Source organism: Pleuronectes platessa, chromosome 3 (genome assembly GCF_947347685.1).
Source record: "Pleuronectes platessa chromosome 3, fPlePla1.1, whole genome shotgun sequence".
NCBI classification, from domain to species: domain Eukaryota; kingdom Metazoa; phylum Chordata; class Actinopteri; order Pleuronectiformes; family Pleuronectidae; genus Pleuronectes; species Pleuronectes platessa.
The window spans coordinates 20,340,444-20,356,063 of NC_070628.1; the positions used below are offsets into that span (position 1 = coordinate 20,340,444).

General features: G+C 44.2%; 1 protein-coding gene across 1 annotated transcript in view; it reads right to left on the minus strand.

Moving 5' to 3' along the window:
• The window catches only part of adcy9 (adenylate cyclase 9), a 38,020-nt gene extending 28,440 nt beyond the window's left edge, over positions 1 to 9,580 (minus strand). Inside the window, exons 1-2 of the mRNA XM_053418719.1 lie at positions 9,470 to 9,580; positions 7,227 to 9,229 (exon numbers count right to left, since the gene is read on the minus strand). Of these exons, the coding sequence (XP_053274694.1) occupies positions 7,227 to 9,123 (1,897 nt within the window). The 5' untranslated portion in view covers positions 9,124 to 9,229; positions 9,470 to 9,580. The remainder of the gene's footprint in view (positions 1 to 7,226; positions 9,230 to 9,469) is intronic.
• Between the last annotated feature and the right edge of the window lie 6,040 nt (positions 9,581 to 15,620).

Genomic DNA, 15,620 nt, shown 5'->3' on the forward strand with positions numbered 1-15,620 from the left:
AAACGGATCAAGATCACATCAGTGCAGATGTTTAAAAGGCGGTGTGGTCCGAGCTGCTTGCTATGAATTACAATTAACTACACCAATAGAGCCTGAGATTTTTTTATTTTATTTTCACATGACATTAGTGTTCAGCTTTATCATTATCTCCTGCATGACGAAATCGTTTCTGGGTATTTTTAGCAACACGTTTTGCTGCCAGAGCCAAACCCACTTCAGGGATAGAGTAAGACAATGAAACTCAGTGTAATAAAACAGCAAACGAGAGCAGGTCGTGTGTGAATCCAACTCTAACAAGTCACTTCTCAGTAAATCATTACAAGGCTTGATGTGGCCACCCTAAAGATGATGACTGACTAAATAGAGGCAACACACACTCATGTATAGACTCTTAGTAATGTGCCCCAAACACTTATGTAATGCTCAGACTTCTACTAAAAATAGCACAATGCATTTACAAGGACAGCAAACTGGTTTGGGAAGACTAGTCAAAGAGTACATGGAGTGTGTACGTGTGTGCGTGTGTGTGTGCGTGTGTGTGTGTGTGTGTGTGTGTGTGCGTGTGGGTGTGTGTGTGTGTGTGTGTGTGGTGTGTGTGTGTCAGACTAGGACAGGGCTGGGCATGCTTATCACCACCGAGCACACATACACACGCGATAGGAATGACATACTGGTGGTAAAAAATGTGGGGGGGATGACTAAAAGGGAGATAGAACGAGTGAATGCTAGTAGAGGTCCATGAAGATAATAACAGAAGGTGTGTTTAAAGGTGTGATATCGGAGAGTGTAAGAGATGCAGAAGAAGATCGAGAGCAACTGGATTCGTATTTGGAGAAGAGAGAAAGCTATCTGTGGACAGCTCCTTCTATTGGAGCTGCTGGCCTCTGCTTATAACTGGAACTGTATAGGCATCAACTCAAGAAAATCAGTCAATGAAAGGGGGTCTGGGCCTTTTCCGGAGTTTGCCCGAGATTGCCCGGGTCAGACACATTCACAACAACAGGGAAATACCTGTAAATTTCAGGCGAGAGGGTAGTGCACCACAGGAGGCCGGACATGACGTGTAAATTCCACTGTTTTATTTCTTCGACTTTTACCTTTTTCTTCATCCTGAGGTATCCTGAGTGTTTTTTTTTTGGTGGGGGTTAATTCTTTTACAGTATATGATTTTGTTTAAAATAAGAAAATACAGAGAGTTTTTTATAATAGGAGTTTTTTCGAGAATGACTCAAGTGTTATCGAAGCAGAATCCTAAATGCAAAGGAAAAATAAAAAGAACATTATATTGACCTACAAGTAACAAAACACTGCTTTAGTGTCTGGTTATTGCGTGTGAACACACATGTAAAGACAATGTGATGTGTCCCAACGCTGACATGGATTTTTGCAAAGAGGAATTGTAAAAGGTCAACAAGTCAAAAGTTTTTTAGTTTTTTGCTCTGGTAAGTTTCCACCATCAAGTCACATGAAGCCCAGTTCAGACTCAGCGAGAGAAGGAGAGAGATAAAACATGAACCCTGGTCGTCTTTGACTGCACGTCTTGTGCATAAAGACTGAAGCTGAGGTGAGAATGTTGCTGATTCAAATCCACCTCTAACTCATCACCAGTGAAACAAGTCATCTCTCGTTTCCGTCACCACCGTCTTTCCTCTGCTTTCACATCTTCCACCCTGTCACGGCATTTTTCTTCTCTTTCAGTTATCACACACACGAGAGCCAGATGCAGACACACAGACTACCTACCCAGGTGATTATGGTCGACCCCTGAACCTTGTAGTGTCAGCGACTCTGAGAAGCAGCCCTGTGATGGGTCACAGACCAGCAGGCAACTTCATACAGAGCGTCACTTTCTCACAAAGGCACATGGAACACAGACACACAGGGAGACAGACGACTGTGTGCATACAAGGAAACGGAGGGTATGTTTGAAGTGGTGTGTGTGACAGTGCAGGAGGAGGGTACTACAATAAGCAGAAGAGAGAAACGAAAAAGAAACGTGCACACAGGGAGTTTACAGTACAAAGAAAACACTAAAGACCTAAATCAGTCTCTAAGCCCTGTGCCTACCTTCAAGTGATAAATCTCTTTGTGTATGTGTTCAAGTCTTTAATCAGTCTTTTCTTCAATGCCTTATCTGTATAACAACACACACACACACACACACTTTGGCCACACAGAAAAGTGACTGTGTTAGTTTAACACACAAACTCAATTTATTTCCATTACATTTAGATCAATGTGTCAATGATTTACTGAAAGTGTATTATGTGGATCTGGATGAGGAATTTTCATGACTTCAGGGAAAGAGGTGATTTCCACTGCGCTCAGTCTCCAGAGAAGAAACTGCCAATCAAAAACAAACTATTAATAAGTCTACGAAGAGGCAGAGGGCGTATGTTGGCTTGTACTGAAACATCACAGTGACCCAGTTGGCAAACAAACATGTCTCTGATGAAAATTAGACAGTTGAAGTGTTCACTTTCCAGGACAACAGTGGACAGAGACAGATGGAGAGTAGGACGGCAAAGTCTCTGCCCCAGTGGATCCGGCCTGTTTATGGTTAACGGATCTGTCATTTGCACATTTAGGTGACACATTTGATTTAGCACAGACCAACCAGCCAGAGGATATGAACTTCCCACTGCACCACACTGGAGGGATGGACTTGTCGGTGCACATGGGTGAATGTCACAGTAGAGTTACCGCCTCGTGGTCGGATGTCTCAGCCCTCCACTCAAGTTGCAGGGAAATATGTTGAGAGTCCCGCCTTCTGTTCCTGAGTGATGGTGTTAAATATCGGCCGACCTGCCAACCTGTACGCGTTTTGACATCAAAGTAAGTAAAGACTAATCACTCTAGAGTTTTAAACGCTGGCGACGCCTTGTGAGTTTGACCCAATTGTGCAGTAATCAAATCAACAAGCGTCTACCTTGCCAAGACACACAAGAAGAGGTGGAAGAGTTTGGCTAATTATAGTGCCGGAGTTTTTGCCTCATTGTCTTCACTAAGTTCTGACAATTATATTTGCAATCTGGCACGAATGACAAATGTGTAACATCGTTTCGAGCGACCTTGACCTTTAAGTCAGAATGAACAACTCTGGCAAATGTTTCTTAGATATTGTGTTCAGAGATGGGATGGATAGATGGATTCATTTGCACACACGCAGAAAGTACCTCCAGACTCACAGACTGAAACAGAAAAGGTGCTAGTGTCACTGTTTTCGATACCATGAAAAGTTCAGAGTTCAAACACTTGAGTCTGCAGATGTACAATCTACTGCTATTCTACACTGTAAAATATACATCTATTAGGTCTAATGCAAACACACACTGATGCCTGGAAACTCATTCACCCAAGCTACCAAGCACTCAAGACGTGGAGCCTAAAGAGGCATTAACGCAGCAGTTACAGGCAGAATATAAAGAGCAGCTCAACAAAAACCCAGGGCAGATAAAAGCTGTCCTCAACACCTGCAGTGAAATACGAGTGTGTTTGTGTGCTGCAAACAGAAAGATGAGGCAGGACTGGATTAGAGAGAATAGAGGAGAAACCAGCAGGACAAGCAGGGGGACCAGCAGCAACCAGTGACCCAAGTGAGACTCAGATACAGGGCAGCACTGAAAAAAAACAGTCTACTGCTGGAAATAAATGGTAGTACAATGTGAAATAACAAAAAAAGTTGCTTAAGACTTCATAAAAAGACTTAGACACACACACACACACACACACACACACACACACACACACACACACAGTATGAAGGATGTGTAGTCAAGACAAGAGGGTGATGATCACTGGGTTACCATTTAAGGATTTAAGAGTGAGTGGTCTAAGAGCGTGAACGTCACATGCTTATTGACGGATTGGTTTTACAGATTTGGTAAATTAACTTCTAACGAGTGGTAGCGACAGTTAAACAGAAATCCAGCCACAGCCACTACCTCCAGAATCCAACGTGTGTAAACAGTGCGGTAGTCTCACGGTCGCCCAGTGTATCGTGACAGTGTTTTGGGTAAATAGGGATGTAGCACATTAGACAGGTTCAAAAGAAATCGCAACCATTAATTCAATTACCTGTGTGTGGCAAGCAAACATGTAAATTACGCTGAGCAATGACCGCTCAAAATTAACTGTGAGCCAATTTACGAGTGGCTTTTGAAATCCACAAACAGTTGGTGTTGCTTTTGAACGTGAACATGAAACAACCTGTACACTTAACTTGTGCAGTTATTTTAGATTTTGCACAGTTCAAACTTTAACACTCCTGACCTTCTCAATCATCTCTGAAATGCTGCAAGCTTTGGATATTTCTGCCTTGTATTTAAATTCACTCCATACCTGCATAATTAATGCATTTGTCAACAGAGATATGACTCATCCCTTAGATGCACTGCACCGAGATGAGAGACTGTTTGCTGCAGCATCACGATACATTTCACGGATTACCCAGAGAGTGCTCCTGGCAAAACGACGGTATCTTAGCACCTGGCAGAAGTCAGGGTTTGCTGGTCGTTGTTGTTTTAAAGGAGAGCATGATGCTGGGTGTTTGGGGACTAACAGAGAGAGAATGGTGGACAACATACTATCTGAGGTGACTCATTCTGCCTGCTGTGGGATCTGTAGCAAAGTCTTGGCTAAAGACAGACAGACAGCACTGAAGCAGTGTTACACAACAGACCACATGCACAGGCCTGGGTGACAGGTGAGAGTGAGGCAATACATATGATAAGAAAACAGAGGCTAATGAAAAGCAGAGGGAGCGATGTGGTGGGTGGAAGGGAAAGAAAATGAAAGACAAAGCATGTCGAGAAGTTTGGGGGAATGAAGGAAGTAAACCAAATCATTTATTTGATCACTCACGCTTAAACTGAGTGTATAAAACAATTGTGGTAACTGTTTGGATTGAGGATTTTAGTTTTAACTACTGTCCCACCTCTTTCGAACCAGGTAACTAATGTTTATGTGTTTTAAATGGAAGGGAAGAGAATTGAAAGTTATTGAGAGGAGGGGTGGTTCAATGTGTATTTGACCGTATAAGTCAATGAGAGCTGTAAGAGTAAATGATATGTTAGAATTGACAGTGGGTTCAGTAATCAGGGTGGAACATTAGGAACATTAGAAACATTATGAACTGTGGAAAGTGTCCAGCTGGCAACACTTTCAAAACATTTTATCCTGGTCATGTGAAACCTCTCTGACAATTGACTTAATAAAAGATGAGCACGCTAAGGCTGCGGTTATGATTGACGAATAGAACACTGGGCGCGCCAACCCGGACGCGGCGCCTCTCCCTTTCATGCTGGCGCTTAACAACACCGCTGGAAAAAAGGCAAAGAAGAAAAGGAAACGCAAACAGAACAGATTTTTCCAAAGTCTGCAATCTCCCTCCAGGAGCCATCTGGGAAGCTATATGCTTCTTAATTGACATTAATGTACCAAGCCCATAAAGTTAATCTGGTCTAGACCAGTCGAAAAGGAGAACGCGCTCCAGCAAAACTGACATCATTTCTGGTGAATACCGCCTGCAAGGAAAAGAACAGCGAGCATAAACAAGGCTCAACATCATGGACAGCTACAACAACTGATTTCTTCTTTGATCTTGATCATTTTGGGCTCAACTCCTCATAGATACACTTCTCCAGCCCCTCAGGGCCAGACAGTGGTGGCATCACTCCATCTGTGATTCTATTTATTTCTCTCAACAAGATGGTGTTATGTTTATTTCTCTCAGAAAGAGACTATGGTGATTTATCTTCACAAACCTCCTCTCTCGTTGCTTCACAAACCAACTGTTGAGGTTGTCCTTTGCTCGGAGCAGCAACCTGCTGGTCCGTGCCTCAGATGCAAACTTGATGCCGTTCTACCCTTTTCTCCCCCTCAACAAAGGCTGTCAATATCTCACTTGGTTGCTGTTCACTAGTCTGGAAATAGAGAGTGATGGTACCGTTTAGAGCCAAGTGTGAATAGACTCTGACATAAGGCCTGACAATAGAACACACAGTCTCTGTTTGCAGGAGACCTAAGATTAGACAGGACCACCAGGAATTCCCTGCTGAAGAGATTAGCTCCATTGATGCTGCTTTTCACAGAGTATTAATACATTTTGACTTTGTGTGTCTATGTGGGTGTGTGTGTTTGGGTGTGTATCCTGGCTTTTTAAACAGCAAACAAATCTCGGCCTTTGAACTGGTAACCATCCAATTTTGAAAAATGTTTCTAGTCATTATTGCACCTCCTTGCCTGAAATGCAAATGTCTGAACTACTGAACACCACTGAAAATTCCCTTTTTTCCTCTTGCCAAATATGGACAAATTGCAGCCAGGCAAGTCTTAATTTGCACCAACCCACCACTATTCCTACAAGGGAAAGGGACAATGTAATGATCAACTCTATAATCCAATAGAATCCAGGACAATACCTGCCAAGGCACAGTAAATCTGGTTAGCCCTCCTGTTATTAACTGCAATCTCTGGCATACAACATTCTGGCCAACCATAGCGACAAGCCACAAACAGTAGAGGGAGCACAGTTGACAGCCTATGGAGGTTATACACTTTGAATAGATCAGCCTAATAAGTGAGTCACGTATTGCATCCATTTAGCCACTGTATATTCCAAATGTATACTCATCATGGACCACCCGGACATCTTCTAATTTCTGTTTCTATACGTAAAACAGTAGCAGTAAGAATCGTTTGGCTGCTGCTGAATGATATGCAGTTGAGATGAACCCAAACACCTCTGTCTTCCTGGTGCTCTAATCTCTTGATCTTGTAGCCTGATCTCCGGTTTGAGTTGGTGTCAACCAGACTAACTGGTCAGATAACATATTCTAGTGCCGCAGAGGCAGGTAGTGACCCCACACAGCCCCGGTGACCACGATCAGACAACGCACAGCTTTTCAACCTTTACCCTGTATATGTGGTAGAAATGTAAAATAGCCTCATTGTGTGTGTTTTTAGCCTTTGCAGCACTCGTCAGCTTTTTATCACCTGTCCAGTGTTCAAAGCGTTATCACCAACTCACTGCACTTTGAAAGAAGATAAACCCATAGGTAAGTTATAAATAGCACATTTATCTCTTCAAGTCATTCATCTGTGGAACATGTGCTCAAGACCGGTGATTTGTGAGAACCTTGGAGTTATAACATCTAACGTCTTTACACGGAGACTCCGTTTTTCCTAAACACTTACATGGAAGTCATAGCAGAACAGCCACTTACCCTTTAGTTTCTCCACCACACTCTGGCCAGCTCTCTCTGCCACCCGCCCGTCCTCGCTCTGGTAACGGTCATCCAGGAATCGGGCAGTGGCTTCTGACAGGTGCACCTTGCCCGCCACACCTAGCTGCTCCATCAAGTTAGCCAGATTAACATCATTAGACCATACATCGAACTTGAAGCGCTTGATTCCAAGGATCCCACAGAGCACAGTGCCCGTATGGACGCCGACACGCATGCTGACCGCCTCACACGTCTCCTGGCAGAACTGGTCGATGGCCTGGATCATGCCCAGGCCCATCTCTACACAGCAGTGGGCATGGTCCGGCCTGGGCTCAGGGCACCCTGCCACGCAGTAGTAGCAGTCTCCCAGGGTGCTGATCTTTTCACAGCAGGTTAGTTCACAGAGCCGGTCGAAACGGCCAAACAGGTCATTGAGAAGGCCCACCAAGGCCGGGGCGGACTTGTTGGCAGACATTTTGGTGAAACCCACAATGTCTGCAAAGAGGATGCTCACAGGCTCCATGCGTTTCATGTTAAAGGGCCTAAATATGATCTGTCCACGGGGGATGGAGGTCTTCTTGCGTTTGTGATTGTTGTGAGCGTGATTTTTGGGGCTTGTGGTACTTTGGGCTTGTGAAACTCCACAGCCTCCTCCACCACCCACTGAGATGGCCGAGGCCGAGCAAGCACCGGAGGAATAACGCTTGCCAGAGTTCTCGCCGCAGCCCTCATCATCACCCTGCTTCATCAGCTCGTCTGCAACTCGTCGTGGCATCACAGAGTGAATCATGCGCTCCTTCAAGGCCTTCTCCACTTCTAAGTCTTTGCCGTGCATGATGGATTGGCCCACTTTGAGAAAAGTACTGCGGGAACGAACCTCCGACATGATAAACAGGTGGATGCCAATGACATGAGCACACAAGTGAAGCAGAGCTTTGGCCGGGCCGAGCCAGCCGAGTGTATTTCCTTCCCAATCAGAACCTGAACCCTCTGTCCCTGTTCCCCGTCTGTCAGTGTCATAACTCCTTTGAAGCAATGGCAGCCATCCTAATGCCTCAAAAAATATAGAATAGAGGAGCCCAAGCATCACAGAGGCATACAGACGGACATGGAGGACACTGTATAACAATAGCAAAACCTCCATGCACAGGGAAAAGGTGCCTACAGGGGAGATGCAGTGGATTGTAGGCTGTGCTGGTTCGTATTGTGAGCGATATGAGGCATTCCCACCGCCAGCCCACTCCAGATCAGTGAAACCAGCAGTCTGTATCTGTGGAGCTAAGGTGATGGCGAAGGTGACCGCTATCAGGACCAAAGAGGTTTGGTTGTACAGCCATGTGTAAGGCTGGGTGAAGGTGAACAGAAAGAAGAGCACTAGAAGAACAAAGAAGGACGCTGTGGGGGCTAGGAAGAGCATGGGGTTGCAGCGGTCATTGTTGACCCCAAAGTAAACCCCCCAGAGTACAGCAGCCACGGCGAGGTAAAACAGGACATAGCGGAAGCGGCGCTGCGTCTGAGGAAAGCACCTCTCTTGGCACGCCTCTTCCAGGATCGGGGAGTCAAACTTGGGGTCCCAGCACTGTGCAGCAGAGCGTTCGAACAAAGGCGGTGCCTTCCTTTGCACCCTGGAAATGGAGGTCACAGCAGGCCTGGACTCTGCTGAGCTGCAGCTGGAGGAGATGCTGTATTTGTGGAGGTCAGGGTTCCTTTTACTCACAGCCACACAGCCTCCAGCTCCTCCTCCTCCTCCACTGTTGACTGCCCTCAGTGGATCACGTTGGTGCGCGGGTGGCGCGCTGTTGGCAATTCGCACGGTCACGGCGCCATCCCCGCTGGAGTCACAGCTGACTTCAGTGCCACGCACGAGAAGCTGCCGGTGATGTTGCAGAGTGGCCATGTTGACTGCTGTGAGACGCGGAGACGATGGTTGGAGTGTGTGTGTGTGTGGGGAATATTAATAATATCTTCTGATGGCGCTCAGGCAACAAGACGCGGTGCGTGGGCTTCGCGTGTGCACATGTGGCACGGCGAGGGGGGGAGGAAGCGGCGGCGGGAGAGTGACAGGGAGGACGGGGGAGAGAGAGCAAAGGTGTTGGTTGGAATATTCACGCTGCATGAATGGTGAGCGCCGAACAGACGTCTCCTCTACGCACACGGCAGCCGGCACACTCACTCACACAAGACGCACCGTTCCAGTTTCCTGAGCAGGTCATTATCCAAGCCCGGTTTGCGTCAGTACTCACATCACATGCGTCCTCCTCCTCCGAGGCTCTGGGTTTGATCCCGGCTCTCTCTCCAGCTGCGGTAAAAACACTGTCATCACTCCTTCTCCCTCCTGAAGTGAACATCCTTCTCGGAAAGGACCGGTCGGTGATGCAACGGGTTTTCTTGCTCTTACGCCTTCATCCAGTCGCTCCTGACGTTACTTGACTGGAAATCGCCTCCTCTGGACGTGCGCAATATCTCGAGGCTGCTGGCATCACACAGTCAGTGCAGCTTCGGGAGAAAAGACCCAGATTCTTTCTTTATTCCGGGAGAACTGCGTTTTTGTGGAGGGGAGAAGGTGGAAAAACAGGGCTCAGGTCCAGAGCTCCATTGTACAGGAGCATGCACACGCACACACACACGCACACACACACAGGCTGTCAACAGTTGGCGTGCTGCGCAGCGAGCGAGCTCCAAAGTTACTGTGTCTCTCTTATCTCCACAACTGCCAATGTGCTCGTCCTTTCCCTTCGTGAAAACACGCCCAGCGTTGTTATGAACAACTAGCAGTACTCAGATAAGAAATGTGGACACTCTGGATTCTAAAGCATCTAAACTATAATAGGAATATATTAAAGTAATAATGTGTCTGTTCTCTTGTTCTCTAGACCTCAGAGCTACGGTGTGAGTGTTTTACCTAAAAAGGTAATGACAAATAAAAAAGTAGTTACACTGTTAAAAAGGCAAAAAAGTGGATGATTTGTAATCCAAGGGGCTTTACCTTCCACTACATCCCTTCTCATGTGTTGCTCGGCTGCACTACGGGTTTGCATTTCTTCTTCTCATACACTCTTCTTCCATTTTTAAGCCAGTGGGCCCTCGCAAATATATTCCAGACTGGGTTATTTCGGAGCCCTGTCCATGTAGTCCAAGAATCCGATCCAGGGAGGCCTGACAGGCCGGCCTATTCCCACGGATCCAGCCCCGTCCTTTCCTGAACTCCCTCTCCGGATCTCCACCGTTTATTCCCCCTCTGCCTTCCGATGGGGGGGCCGGGGGAGGCGTGTGCGCAACCCGAAGACGCGTACTCCGCGAAGAGAAGCGCAGAAAACACCATCCGCTGGCCCCGGTTCGCCGAAGGTTTGCCTCTGCTGGGAGTGTCTGCAACTTGTTGCGCGCAGTTGGCAAAACATGGGCTGCAGCTATGAGGAACTGCCTCGGTCGGAACGGGCCGGTCTATAAATAGTGATGATCAAAACTCCTGCAATAACAACACCAACGGCGTGTGGCCATCTGAATGATCTTCTTCAACCCGCTACGGTAACACGAGCGCTTAATACAAAAGCACGCAACACTTTAAAAAACAAGTGACAAAACGCGTGTAGAACGTCAGCGACTGGCCCCTCTCTCGTTTCCAAGAGCTGCCAAACTTTTTTTCCTTCGTTCCCAGGCCGTATTTCCTGCGTTCGGAGAGGAGACCCAGTTCTCTGGTTATTTGGAGCTGAGGCTGGATTTCCTGCCCTCGCATTCCCCCAGAGCAAAGAAGTAGAAAATCCCCCGGAGCGATGCACGAGAGCCCTCGATCGGATTATATTGAAACGTGAAACCGAGCCCACGAACAGCGGCAGTGCCTCCGTCTCTCAGCCAGTGCTTCTGCTCTGTGAAGCGCTGGGTTTCGCTGGCATGCGTGGGTCCAACAAACACAACACTGTGCGCTCTGGTGCGTCCTCTTCCGTCCGCCGCTGGTTGCCACCCTTTTCTCCCCCTTTTTTTTCCAGCCGGGGGGGGGGGGCTAAATTGAAAGCAGACCCTCAGCGGGAGTTTCGTGGCTGCCTTTTCCGTCTTCTCCGGGAGAACTGCTCTCCCGTTCCTGACACCATCTTCGCTGCGACTGGGTCGGAGATCCTCCCTCAGCTGGCGGGGTGGGTTTGTGGGAAAAGCGAGTCAAGCGAGCCTCAGTGTTCGGAAAAACACGGTTTCCGGTCGATAAGAAATTTAAAATGGTTCACACGTGACTCAAAGATGACGTTTATGAGCCCATTTGACATAGAAAAAGATGAATGGAGTTTTGCTTTCATGAGGGTTTAAGTAAACTATTTAAAAAGGAGCAAAGCAAAAGTTGCAAACAAATAAAAAATTATAACAAGGTTATAAATTCAGAAAATCTGGCTATTCAATTAAAAAAAAGTATACCAAGGACATCTGTTAATCGATCAATTAACCAATTAATCATTTAATATATCGACCAACCAACCACAACGACCCTCCTCCTGTCTCCATGTGGTTTACATAATTTTCCTCATACAAGGCATCTTAATAAAAATATTTGTAACCTTAAAGGTTCAGTGTGTAAGATTTAGGTGGAAGGGATCTATTGGCTGAAATTTAATATAGAAATATCCTAGAGATGTTTTCACTCACGATTAATCATCGCAATTGTACGAATGGTTTCTTTACCCTAGAATGAGCCCTTTTTATTGAAATACTTTTTTTGAAATATAAAATTGTATCTTGTCATTTGTATTTGATAGGTTTGATGAAAATTTATTAATATTTTGAATCAAGTGTTTTGTATTTTTGTAGTTTAGAAATAGTAAAACACTTCATGATAGGAATTTCTCAGTTTAGAACAAAGCTGGCAAATATTGCAGAGGAGACACAAAAGTATTTTTAAATGAAATATCCAAAGTGATAATAAGTGCTTCGTTAGCATTTCTTTGGCCTATTCTGTATTTCTAAGGAATGAATTGATGAGATTGTAAACAGAAGGTCAATAGTGATAAGGCTATATCGCTGATTCAGTGTGTGTGTGTGTGGGTGTGTGTGTGTGTGTGTGTGTGTGTGTGTGCTTGTGGGTGGGTGGGTGGGTGTGTGGATGGTTGTGTGTGAGAGAAAGAAAAAGAGCTAGCAAGTCCTTTGAAGAAACAATCATGTTTAAACTTTGAATCCAATAATAACCCTCATTGCAGAAATGAGTGTGCATGTGTGTGTGTGTCTGTGTGTGTGTGTGTGTGTGTGTGTGTGTGTGTGTGTGTGTGTTTGCGTGTGCGTGTGCGTCTGTGTTTGTGTGCTCGTCCTTTGAAGAAACAATCATGTTTAAACTTTGAATCCAATAATAACCCTTGTTGCAGTAATGTGTGTGTGTGTGTGTGTGTGTGTGTGTGTGTGTGTGTGTGTGTGTGTGTGTGTGTGTGTGTGTGTGTGTGCTTATGTTGAGGAGTTTACAAGAGAGGTCTGTTTGCAGAGTTGATAAAACCACACTGATAAGTCTGTGTTAACACCATGACTAAAAGCTTGAAATACGGCCTGTCAGCTCCGCAAACACAGATTACACACAGAATATGAGCTCGAACACATATTTACTTTCAAAGAATCTACTATGTATGTCCAGGTGTGTCAATGATGTGTGTGTGTGTGTGTGTGTTTGATGTGCCATGGTCAGATACTATGCTGAATGCTCAGGTGAATTGAACTTTACCACATTATCAATCAGATTGATGTCCCCCGATAAAGCGTTCTTTGACTTGAACATAAATCTTTTCAATCACATGAGCATGAGGTCGCGCTCACTTATCCTTTACATAAACCTCACGAGCACACAAAACAGTTGTGATTTGCCGTGCAGGGAGAAACACAGGCTACCTACCAAGAACTAATGTAACAGTTATGTCCATAAAAGCCAGCCAGCATCACCCGTGTGCTAACTTTAGCATCTGTTCGCTGCAACAGGAAAATCTGCTTTTTCTCCTGTAAAACTACAATGTAGTCTACAGGAATACAAATGATACACCCGTGTTTTTAACTGCTTCTTTCTGGGATTTGCAGTTGTTTGGTTGTTTTAAGAAACTCCGCTGTTGAATGGTTCACACACACTACAGCTGACATGGAGAGACATAACAGTCAAGCGTAAAGAGCTCATTGCAGTTCCATAGCTGACCACTGATTTGCAAGACTAGGAATAGTGTGGCGCTGTGTCGTGCTCTGCCCATATGAATACTTCAAATCCAGGGTAGAAGAAACCGACAACCATCGGTGTTACGCTATTTAAAACATGAAACTGTGTCTACTAAAGTATTAAAGACATGCTTGTATATTAGAACACTGTATGTGGCCATTTCCCATTAGCCTTAAATACACAGCCAACTTATGCTCAATTTAATACCTTAATTTCCTTGATTATAATTTTAGACTTTTTAAGGAGCCAAGTGAACCCTGTCATTACTTATAACCCTCTGCAGGTCTTTTTTCTTGCCCGTTTACTCTACATTTGGAAAAATGTGAAGCCACTGTGTGGCAGTTGACCAGTGACTCTCCCACACACAGCCAGAGACACAACTGTTGCTCTTAAGCATCTTTTATTCTATATGCATATCCTTAGATTATGCATAATTACTTAGTTACTAGTTATTGAGTCACTTAGTTACTAGTTACTAGTTACTTAGTTACTTAGTTATAACTTAGTTCAGTATTGGAATTAAAACTTTAAGAGCTGATAAAAAAAGTGAAAAAATAAATACAACTTTGTGCCAAATAATGTGATGCAGTCAGTGTAAATTACATTTGAATGAAGACACCAATTGGTGAGTATTTTAAGTCACTGCAGGGGATATTTAATCAACAGCTATACACAAAACATATTTTTATTTGAGTGTTCATGGGGCTTTTGGTTTATTCTATATGACTACCCTGCAATATTGTATGTAGAAAGAGCAATGTGTGTATGTCCTACAATTCCAATACCTCCATTCACAACTAAATGAAAAAAATGATTTATTATCTCGTTGGAAGATATCTTATCAGTTATGTCGCTTTAGCCTCAAAAGTTAAACACGTTTGCAGATTGTTTATTATACAAAAGAGTGACAATTAACCAGACCAAAAGAAAAAAGAACTGCAGTTTCAAAGGAAATACTCAGGTAGTATGCAGCCATGTCGGGGTAAATCCAGCTACAGGTCAGAGGGCTGAAAGGGAAACAAATATACAAAAGGACATTACACGGCAATATAACTAGAAAATGTTGTAGAAGTGGGATTTTGGCTTCTGGAAAAGTTGAAGCTAAACTGAATTTATATAAACAAGCAGTTGAAGTGGATTGTGTCCAGTGGTTTATAAGCTCTTGAGTACATGTCCAAAAATAATTAACTCAAGAATATAAATCTGACCAATCCTACTGCAAAACTCTCTTAAAGCTGCTGTCAGTTTTCTTACGGCAGCAGTTGACTGTGTGTCTCTGTGCAGTGAGTCAGTGATGGAGGATATATTCCTCTTCATCACTACATATTGTATTGTATATAATATAGTGTAGCATTAAATATTATGCTTGTGCAACAATCCCACCAATATTGAATGTAATCACTTCTGTCCCAATGCAGTACTGAGAATTAACAAATAAAACATGTGTTTCTATAATAAACGTTGAATAGTTACTGTAGTTTTTAGTAAGTAAATAGTCATGGTTAAATAAAACACGGAGAACCCTTCTGTCTATTTTATTGTCCCACTAATGAGGAAATACAGTATGTGCCCTGACATGACAATGCCCCACACTGGTTTAACTGTAAATACACAGCACAGCAGATTTGGCAAGTCATCTTCAGACGATGGAGTGGCACTATTTCTCTGAAGAAAGAAACTTGAATACATAATGTACAAACTTGAAAACAGTGAGGAATAAGAAAACAACAACTTTCAACAGCACAAGAAAACAACAATCTCAGATTTCACAAACATATTGTATCACAAGCAGCTATGTAGAAATAAAGGCTTAATATTTTTTCTCTCTGTTTGAGAAAAAAGGGATGGAGAAAATAAAGAAAACCTCTGCACACCTTCCTGCCTTGCAGAATGCAATGGATTCAGAAAGTTGACTACATGCCTAATTCCTTCAAACTGAAAAAACTCAACGCAACACTTTCATAGAGAGTAGCAGAGAGTTGCTATACAGTCATAAAAAAGTATTTGAATATTTATTGGGTATATTTTCTGTCATAGTTTGGTAAAACCCCTCCATACGACACGTACAGATAAAAACAAACACTAACAAGTATTTTTAAATACTTTCTGCCTTCCGATCTGTTTGGTGCTTTATATCTTTTCACATTTTCTACTCCCTTTCTCTCTCATTCTCTGCTCAGTCTCCTCACATCCAGTCCTGAACATCACAGCAGTGGGGATTACTTCAGGTAACC